Raw genomic sequence first — 10,800 nt, 5'->3', positions numbered from 1 at the left:
CGAGACCCTCTTTAGCCTAAAAGGTTAAGCAGGAAAAATGTTTCTTTGTGCCACTGGCAAGTCTGGTTCCCAGAGGGCCCCTAATCAAGTAATGCTCCCTTGAATGTCAATTAATGGCAGGTCATGCAAATTAAAGCTGGAGAGTGAAGTGACTATCTGTCTCCTGTCCCCTTTCCCCATCTTTCCTAGGGGACGTGAGCAAGACATGGCGAGTTGAGTGTCACCCGGGCCGAAAACTCGGGAACATCTCTTTCTGTCTCCTCCCTTTCTGATTTTTTTCTCATTCTCCCCATCTCAATCGCTCTCCTCGTTTGAACAATTTTGCTAGAATGCCTCTTTTAAGCTTTCTCCATCCCACCCCTCCCCCGATCTCCACCCAACCCCCACCAACTCACTCTCACTAAAGGTAATTTAGCACCGTGAGCTGTCTGCCTAGTGGAGGTGCTGTCATTTTGGTCCAGAGGACGACGAAAGCGCCCTTGTCACCATCGAGGTACTTAGTAGTGTGAGTGTGCCAGCCGTAGATGAACCGGCTGGTAGAGTCAGTTATTATTAAAGATGAGAAAGAAGGGCCATCCGAACAGAGCAGGTTCACCGCATGCAGACTTCTTCTCCAATGAGAGGAGCCGTGTGGATTCGGTATTCATTTCGATGTTGCTGTCTGTGTCATTTTGCACCTGCTTCACCACCTCCTATTCACACATCCTCACTACTGCAGACTATCACCTTTACATGTCAGTGGAGCTCTGCCTTGATCTCTGGGTAATTCCATCTCTTGTGCCACTGCCTTTTCTTCAAGTCATGTGTCAGAACTGGTAGTTTAATGTATACGCGGTTTGTCTCTGGTCTCACATTGTACTTTTATGTTTCATTTTCCATGTCTAGTTCTTATCAACTGCCAGTCCATTTTGAATTATGTGTGTTGAATTATGAACACTGTACTCAGTGGGGTAGTCCTTCAAGACTAGGGTTGGGCACTAGTGACTTATAGCACTATCAGTATTCACTAGTGACTTATAGCATCATCAGTATTTTTGCACCATATCACACAGGATGTGAGTTATGCTTCCAGTATAGGACACCCTTTACTTGTGCTTTTAGCATAGAATCAAGCTGTCCACTGAGACACTTAACAGGCATGGAACACTGCATATGTTCAGTGCTGGAGCTGTTCTTGTTGTTTGCAGAAACAAGGATCCCTTCAGCTGGTGACTTATCACTGTTAAACTAAAGAAGGCAAAGGCTTGTAACAAGAGTTACCATGCAAAGTAAAAAACAGAAAAGAAAAAAGTCCACACTTTATTGACACTTCATTTTTCTTTATAGGTTGTAGATTACTTCAGCAAATTACATAGTGTGTTCTTTTTACAAATATTATAAGAAACTCAAAACACGTCAACATATACCTCCATTTAATAATAAATATGATTGTAAATGCATCAAACTAAAATAACAACACACAGCTGAGGTCAAAGAAAGAAGGAGAAAAATGACACACCTAAATTTATTTCTTTTATATAAAAGCTTTACAGTATTAAATCTCTCATCTTCTACAAAAATAATCTTGCTAACTCTCGCGAGGGACGTGGCTGCCGAGCTCTGATTGGTTCATCGCCGCTGCTCATCCAATAAGGGCTCTGTTTTTTGTGCCGTGTCGCGTGAAGCAACTCCCCTTGCAGCCAATGAGCTGGCCTTGCTGTGCTCCCTCAGCCTTGAGAATGGTAGGCCTCTGGGGCACTGCTCAACATGAATATGATTATATGACTGTGGAGATCATTTGAGCGAGTGCAGGGAAGGTCGGATTCTGATTTTGCCTGATTGCGCTTGAGTTGGACAATGCATGGAGTCATTTATCCAAAGGAAAGCAAAGGTGTCAATGAATCATGCCGTATTAGATCCACTTATGATGTTCGATCATCTACCTGTGGTTTCTTCTTTGTTAGTTTGCGAGTTGTGTTGGAGGTCAGATTGGTGTCCTGTTGCTGGTGTTCTTCGCATGGCTTTACCAGGGACCTTTTTCCGGCCACGTCTGGATTACTTTGTCTGGGCGCGTCCGGATGACCTTTTCTGGGCGTGTCTGAGTTGAGAGCCACTTGAATAATGCCGCAAGCTTGGGACCATCCTCTTGCTTCTTCCATTCAGGACAAGTCATCCAACACAGCTTTTGTACCCACTGATACTATCACCTATACAAACATCACCCGTGTCAAGGCAGGGTATTTCAGTATGAATATCTCATGGAACAAAATTACTGCTGGCATAATGGTTGTCAGAGTGAGTACAAAAAAACAAAGGCTAATGAACAGAAGGTCAAATTCCTTCTGAACCATGCAGCCCGCCACTTTCTGCCACAATTCAGTAATAACGACGTCATCCACTTAACATTAACCATTTCAGGAAAATACACACAAAAAAACTGGTGTGTTTCATATGTTCTGTATGGTTCTCAAAGGAAATGCAATGATTATGCCATTAATGTACACTTAAAAAGTATAAGTCTATATTTAGAAATGATGCCACTATTATAAGTACAATCAATGTAATTTTTGTAAATAGGATTAAATAAATGTAAGATACTAATTATGTGTGCAAAATACTGATGTAAAGCAAGCTGACTGTTGTCATCACCTTGTGATACATACCTATCATGATGGGTGTAATGATGGGGTCTAATAATAATAATAATAATAATAATAATAATAATAATTCGGATCTTAATAATCTAAGATGTCCTACAGAGTAACCCTCCTAAGTATAATGTGTTGAGCATAAATATCATATCCATGTGAAAGAGGAAGGGGGGGGGCAGTGTTAAATTTAGCCTCATATTCAATATTACACACATATTCACACATTCATATCTGTCAAATACAGTGGACACATTCAGTAGGACTAATTGTTTTTAAAAAGTGCGTGTTGCATATTGTTCTGTTGGATGGTATATCGACAGTGGTCAGATGTTACTGAAAATTTTAAACATCCCAAAAAAAAACCCCCATTGCTAAGAATGAATGTTAGAGAATGTTAATGAATGCCGAAGTGGGAATGACATGATTTTTGATAGACAGTTACAGTATCCTTCAGCAGAGTTATCATACCCTGGAAGGAAATCAGTTCATAGGCTTATATACAGTGTTTTACTGCGTCTTTTGCAACAAAATTACACAGCAGCCGACCTGCTGTACCAAGCTTAAAAATCTTACTGAAAGTCTGACCTTTGTTCCTCCCAAAATCAACAGAAAAAAAGCAAAACAAAAACAACCTACATCTCATTATACAACAACACAAAGACTACAAAATGAACATAACAAAAGAAAGGAGCAGGTGTGGGCTGGGACTCATCACATACAGGATTTTACAGAATAGCTGTCCCTCTGCTTAATATTCTACAGAAAATTTAGAATTTATTGTAAAATGTAAAGTATAGTTGTGCAAAATACGGCTTTTCAGTAAGAAAAATGAAACACAAATTAAAATCTAATTATCTAATTATTGATATCTTCATTTAGTTTTGATATTAAAAATACTCCCACATATCACAAACACATTCATGATTATACAAAATAAACACAATTTTTATTCTGTACTAGTGGGTAAATACTGTACTGGATGTAAAAGACAAATGGATGTAAAAGACACTGATGCTGAAAACAAAACCTATTTAAACCCCACCCCCCTCCATTTTTCACCTTTTTTTGTAAATTACAGTACATGCTGGCATGGCCTTCTAATTGTGTATCTAGTCTTTTTTTTATTTTTTATAAATAAATGTCATTAAAAATGTTTCCTTATTGAATAGACATGTATAAAAACCTGTACACAGTTTCCTCTGGTATTCACAAAGCACAGTAAAGTGTCAATGTCCAACATGCACAGGTACTGTATAAAGCTTAAAACCTTTGTGTTTGGATGTTGAGTGTCTTTTGCAGGGCAGTCTGGGGGTTCAGACGTCTATGTACGCAGGAAGTTCTGTTGAGAATTTGACACGTGGGTGAGACTTGATGGATTCTAGAGGGACCACAAAAAAGGGGGGTTAGAAGTTGTCACTGACATTGGAAACCAAATTTACAGTGAGAATGTGACATAGAAAAACACTTTAATGTCCTTGACAAAACAAGTCATGTTGAATTCAAACTACACTAAGCAAATTAAGTTTCCAGGGTTTCCCATTCTTATATGACCACATTGTAAAACCCCTCAGTAATACTAATGAAATATTTTATGGACCAGGGTCTCACACAATAAGCATTCGATTTGTGAAGGTGAATCCTTTGGACCATAAATGAATGAAGCTATCAGCAGGCTTACAAATGTGTCATTGCGACATCCTGCTAGTTGGTTATTCCTCCACACCCCATGAGACAAGTGAATCCCAAGCCTGCACTGGGAGGGTTCCTTCACTGTACCCGATTCACGAAATGTTGGAGGAAAAAAATTAACATTGCTTCCCTCCCGTAATCAAGCTAGATTCTGCACTATTGTGAAGATAGCAATCATAATAATACATGTTTCAAATTTAACACTTTAGTATTTGGAGTTTCAGTGAGATTGAACTGTTGAGGCAACCAGGTTACTTCACTCATGTTGTTTAAAAAATAACGACCCACCAACCAACCAATTGCCAAAAAGGGTAGAATCCCGGAGCTCATGCACTGTTCGGCTGGCTTTGGGAGACAGTCTGGCCCAGGTAATGTTACCATGGTGGCAGTCATACCGGTGGGCCGCACGTCAAGCTCAGTGTCCGGAGGCTCTGGTGAGTCGGGGAGCTCTGGCAGAGAGCTGCAGCCATGGGAACACTCCGTCACACTCACTGGACCCCGGATCGCTTCTTGCTCTTTTTCATCCCGCATCGCTGCGTAGAGGTGGAGGCCTGGGATCTTCCTTGAGGAAAGAATTGCAATGAAGCGCGACGAGGGTGGAGGGTTCTGGGTGGTGTTTGTGTGGGATTGGGCGGTGCTGGGTGGTGGGTGGGTGGGATGGGGGAGTGCAGTGGGAAAAATCGGTGCTAATGAATGTCGGCACTAGCAAAAGCAGGTGGAATAGACTTAGCTGGAGGAATTGATGGGAAAAACAGGGAAGCCTCATTAGAGGGTGACCTAATCTTTCATTCATCACTTCTTACATGTGTTCATTGAAAAGGGCATTATGGTATCTAATCCAGATGTACTTGAATGAACTATCCAGGGAACACCTGATTCATAGTGGGTGGGAAGGTGCTGCATTAAGGTTTGAACCATCATCTGATCTTTATTTAGTATGCAAACAAGTTTAACAGCATGTGAAATATTTAGCTGTAGGCGATGTTTTGGACAGGATGTGACCCCACGGCACATATTTGTAACTGGCACTACAAGGAATGCTCCCAGCCACTGAGCAATGTTCAAAAAAGGTTTTATGGTTTTGATCTTTAAAGAGCTCTCAGCAAAGGTGCTGCCATCACGTGGTATGACCTAGCCATGTGAAACAACCATTTTTGGTTGTTTGGCCCACGCTGTCTTTCCTTTTTTGACTTTCCTTTCTGCCAGATCTTGTCTTATTGACCCCTTCTGGTCTTTACGCACCCCTCTGAGCTGGGGTGCCACTGCAATACTTTAACATTTCCATAAAGGTCAGCATGTAAGGCCCAAAGGGCTAAATATTGATAATGTCTCCAATGCTGACTGACATTTCTGATTCACTGCCAACACTTAGACAAAAGCAATCTGAACGCCTTCCAGGAACACGGGCGAGAAATATCACTCAGTGCTCAATGGGCTGTCTTTGGCCGTCGTATTTAACGGATGGCGGGGTGGTCCGTGTAGACTGCCTGAGGGAAGCACGCAGTTAAATGACAAGTGGCCGCTGTGAGTGGGGAGCGTGTGCCCTAGTCATCCCGTAATGTAGGATGATCGGTGGACGCATTCAAAACTGCATGGGTTGACGAGGCTAATTTGTGTTGGCTGGAGGTTCCCATTAACTTGGTCCAGTTTAGCCCACTGATTATGGAATTGCAGCTGTTCAGTTCCGAGCAGCTGGGGTGGACTGGGAATGTCCTGGGAACATGTTAGAATGGAGTCACAAACCTGAGTGTGAGCCGGTCTGGGCACATTACCTTTTGAACTTGTAGATGAGGAACACAGCCAGACCCACCACCACCACAGACAGAAGCATGATCATGGCCGAGCTGCTGTGGTTCTCGCTGGTGTCCACTAGGGGAGCTATGGGGTAAGGGATGTAGTACAACAAATCAGTAAACGAGACAACTAGGCACTGATTTAAGTTAACTGCAGGATGCAGTGTTGGAGACAGATGGGGATTTATTTTTTCTTTACCAAACCTATGCAGTAATGGTTTTGTTGGTAGTTGGTAGCAATGAGTAATGGGTGTGTTGGTAGTTGAACACTGTGTGATCATTTGCTCACTAGCTAAATCTGTATATAGTGATGTAGTTTCAGCAACATAAACCTTGGGGGGGGGGGGGGTGGTTTGTCTCACTTTTGATTGATAAGATTTCAAGATATGTTACTGTAATTATAAATATAATATAATTGATTTATAAATCAAGTACACACACACACACACACAGGCACACACACGTATATATATATATATATATATATATATATATATATATATATATATATATATATATATATATATATATATAGTGTGTCACTTTTGATTGATAAGATTTCAAGATACGTTACTGTAATTATAAATATAATATAATTGATTTATAAATCAAGTACACACACACGTATGTGTATATATATATATATATATATATATATATATATATATATATATATATATATATATATATATATATATATATATATATGTTACATTTAATTAATATATAATTAAAGTTAGATTAATATAATAATCTTAGCATGGAAGCCCTGTATGTGAAAATAGGGGGAATTCCCTTCTAAAACGGACCAGTAAACAGACTTTAAACCCAGATGCCCATAATCTCGACTCAAAAACAACCTTCATCAGTCTTTGGCTTAGCTAGTCACTGACCTGCGGACAAGTGTGCTGCGTAAACTGTGATCTGGACACCCGGCCTCAGCGTGAACTGCACCTGGTTCTGGTACAGCGCGCCCAGAACCAACTCCGAGAGCTGTTGGGAAGAGCACAAGACAAAAGTTCAGTTCAGTTCAGAGAGACGGAGGCAATATGCTTCATCGCAGCAGTGACTGCTTTGGCAAGGGAGACAGTCAATCGGAGTAGACTCCATGGTGGTCCTGTAGGGAGTAACACCACCCTGAGGGGGCGACCTCGAGGTCCTGCTCATCAGTCGCTTCCAGAAATGGCAGATTTGCTGCTGTGCATTAACTTCACATTTCGCATGGCGGTTTGATGGATGACAGCTTTACAGCACAGGCTAGCTGTATTTGGATTCCTGGTACGTCTCAACAGACAGGCCACTGCCTTCCGACATATATCAACCATATCACCTTGAGCCGGAAATAAAGATATACGAGGTGGAAGTCAGCTCATTTAGTTCTAATATCTCTCTCTCTCTCTCTCTCACACACACACACACACACACACATACACACACACACACACACACACACACACACACACACACACACACACACACAGTTTACTGTTTATGATCAAACATCTCTTCAAGCAGAGAAATCTGAAAAAGGACCCGTCTTTTTTAATCACAGCATTTTCATTACGATACCTATTGCTACTCTCAGTGAACTTCAGTCTTTTTTCATAAACAGCAAAACAATAAATAAAGAAGAATGTAGTCTATGAAAAGAATATATAGTCTATGAGAAGCATGTACAGGCTATGAGAATGTAGTCTATGAGAAAAATATATAGTCTATGAGAAGAATGTACAGTCTATGAGAAGAATGTAGTCTATGAGAAACTCCATTATGTGTTTTAAGAAGGCTCATATTTTTTATTTCATTCCAGGCTTCATTAATTGTCTCTGCTTCATTTACCAAATTAATATTGATGTGTCTCATTTGGGTACTTCACTCTAACTCTCCTTCCTCTCCTACACTTTATGTGTCTTACCCATTTAAAATTAGACTAGTCTATGAATAATTACCATTTCCATCCTGTGCATCAGGGCCAGTAAATCTATTGTAAACTTTAATAAGGTTATGCACACATCATACACCCAGCATACAACCTTTGAAGGAAAATTTATATTCTATGAATTATGGGTAGATATTATCACTATAACTCTCCATACCTAGATCCATTGCCATACTGATCTCAGATCAGTATGAAAGAGCAGCTTTTAAGGATTTTGCCAGGTAATAAAGCAAGTTGGGTGGTAATATTTTATTTTATTTTTTCCAGAAGGCTTTACTGTAAACAAACCCATGCATTACAGTATAACACCATCCATTATGTAGTGGTTATGTGATTGCTGGGATGTAGGACACACACTGCTGATGACAGGCTTTCTCTATCCATACCTCTGAAACTACTGTATAAAATACTTAGACGCAAGTGCTTTTTAATATAGAGGAGTTTAGGTTATAATCCATCATGTTGTCATTTTTGGTGAAAGTAATATTTGAGGGTGGGGATGGGGGATATAAAAACATTGTGCCGTTTGTTATAAAAACAACCAGAAAGCCTCCCTCAGCTTCTGAAATATATTAAACTGTGTAAATCATATATTCTCTCCTGCCGTCAAAATGGATTTGGTGCAGCCATATCCATTCTGGCTATCAAAATAAATAAATAAATAAATAAATCAGGCAAAATAAAACTCAGGCCACATCCTCTTTTATATTAATGTTTATATGTTGCTGTATTTCACCAAACTGTCACAGTAAGGGCAAATACAAAGAGCCCCACAAGCCAACAGTGACACCTGCTGGCAAAAGGCTGAAAAGGCGTTTTAAGCTTTTTAATTACCATCATCACACCATTTCAAACAAGACGTGCACAAACGTTATCAAAGGCAAGCCTCCGCAGGTATGTGCCATGAAGTAGATGCCTGCGGAGGTGATGTGGCACGTGAGGTGCCCTCACCTGCTCTAAATGCGGCGTGGTCTTCTCCGGCTTGCCCTCCGTTTGATCTTTGTCCGGCAGCAGGAAGAATTCCGCTGCTGTGGGCAACCCCGGAAGCACTGTGACCAGCAGCTGCTCGGGTTTCATGCCAGTGGCCTGCGAGATGAGCACAGGCAGAGTTGTAGCTACAGTACAGAGGACGGGATCAGGTGCTGGGATCACCCCTAGTGTGTATGCAAAATGCTCATACTTATTTAGGCTTGTCTGTAGCATGCAAGGCAATCTAAAGATAAGAATAACAGGTGTAGTTTGGGGGGTTTGGACAGGGGGTGATATATCTCCCCCCATAATTCCTGCTCACACTACTCATATAATGTGTTGGGTTGGGTGGTGTAAGCAGTGTCGTCCCTGCCCCAAAAGTTGAAATGAAACCTACGCCACTGTTATAATCTCATGATCAAGGGACCTATTGTTATATGGTTATGGGCCGTGAAGCAATTAAACTGAAATTGAGATATTAGGTTCAGGTCACATCCCAAGGTTAAAGCGAATTATCCTTCGGTAAGGGCCCATGTGGTCTGTTGACTCATAATCACTCACAATACGAGTTGACCAGTGGAGCAAAACTCACATATGGCTAGCATCATTCTGCTTCAGGTCAAATTTGACAGCCTCCACCCCCTCTATTTCCAGTATGCCATCATGCATATTTGAGCTACTGTTTTTTTAGCATTATGGCATCTTGGAAACAGTCTACAGGAACATGTTTATTTAGATGTGCGTTGCGGTATGCTGGAGAGCGTGAGCAGCTCCTGCTGTTATGGATGTTTGAGACCCTGCCATCTGGAGCCAGTGTAGGAACTCTTGCTGCACTGCTCTGGGAATTTGTAGGATGACAATGTATGAATATCGGTCGGCATCGAAGCCCATGTTAACTTTGCTTCTGTGTTTTTTTACTGGGCTTGTTCCTGTGGCTAAACCTTAGCTGTCCAGCGATAAACGGTGTGGTTAGTTGGGGTTCTTCACTGAAAGTTCTTTTTACCATGGGTGTGTGGTTGTGGTGGGAGGGGCTAGCCTGGAGGCAATGGGCTGGCTCAGTCGGAACCGCAGCCCATCCTCAGCCCATAACAGACACCGTGGCGTCACTCGGGCGGCAGGACGATCCGTCACACCACCCCGCTCGGCTGGGCATGCCACGGCGTGGGGGTGTCCATGAACTCGACCAACGGAGGGCTCAAAAACTCAATTTTGAAAACAGACTTCGCCTCGGCTCCCGTGTCCCAATCTATCACGCTCAGTAACAGAATTCTCCCCGACATCATTCTTTTGGCCATAAAAAGTCACGTAAGGGGGGTTCAGGAGGGAGGAGAGAGACCCAGCCATCGGTTACTTATAACGGCTCCGGGGATCAGGGGAGAACTTTAATCGCATTTAAGAGAGTCCAGTGGTCGAGCGAGAGCCGGTGCCTGCACTCAGTACTGCTGGACACAACACCAGTTGAAAAGAAGAGGCCTTAGGACTGGGATTAAAAAGCGTGATGATGTGTGGTGAAGTGGAGATAATAGGTCTTCACTCACTTGGACCATGGAGTTCTTGATAACCCTGCTGATGTCTAGTCTCCACTCAGCCACATCAGGGTTGTGGTCATCCAGGTTGGAGGAGAAGGCCAACAGATGGGAGCTAAAATATTCTACAAATAACAGATCAAATATAGATGAATAGAAAAAATAGGTGTGTGTGTGTGTGTGTGTGTGTGTGTGTGTGTGTGTGCCAGACCAGTCGAGGAGCCCCCATATTGACTGGCTGTGACTCAGCAGAG

The 10,800-nt window shown here is 41.9% G+C and overlaps 1 protein-coding gene across 2 annotated transcripts in view; it reads right to left on the bottom strand.

The window, feature by feature from the left end:
- Nucleotides 1-1,668: 1,668 nt before the first annotated feature.
- Nucleotides 1,669-10,800, bottom strand: part of LOC113576364 (VPS10 domain-containing receptor SorCS1) — a 119,148-nt gene continuing 110,016 nt past the window's right edge. The window contains exons 22-27 of one of the 2 annotated variants that reach the window (XM_027008405.2): nt 10,559-10,671; nt 9,003-9,137; nt 7,006-7,105; nt 6,092-6,197; nt 4,715-4,881; nt 1,669-4,008 (exon numbers count right to left, since the gene is read on the bottom strand). In XM_027008405.2, coding sequence (XP_026864206.2) covers nt 3,944-4,008; nt 4,715-4,881; nt 6,092-6,197; nt 7,006-7,105; nt 9,003-9,137; nt 10,559-10,671 — 686 coding nt within the window. In that variant the 3' untranslated portion in view covers nt 1,669-3,943. Of the gene's footprint in view, nt 4,009-4,714; nt 4,882-6,091; nt 6,198-7,005; nt 7,106-9,002; nt 9,138-10,558; nt 10,672-10,800 lie in introns of those variants that run through there. The other variant, XM_027008406.2, reaches the window with a different exon arrangement.

The sequence above is a fragment of the Electrophorus electricus genome, chromosome 16, assembly GCF_013358815.1.
Source record: "Electrophorus electricus isolate fEleEle1 chromosome 16, fEleEle1.pri, whole genome shotgun sequence".
NCBI lineage: Eukaryota > Metazoa > Chordata > Actinopteri > Gymnotiformes > Gymnotidae > Electrophorus > Electrophorus electricus.
The sequence above is the reverse complement of the archived record's forward strand: the minus strand, read 5'-3'. Positions and strand labels throughout refer to the sequence as shown.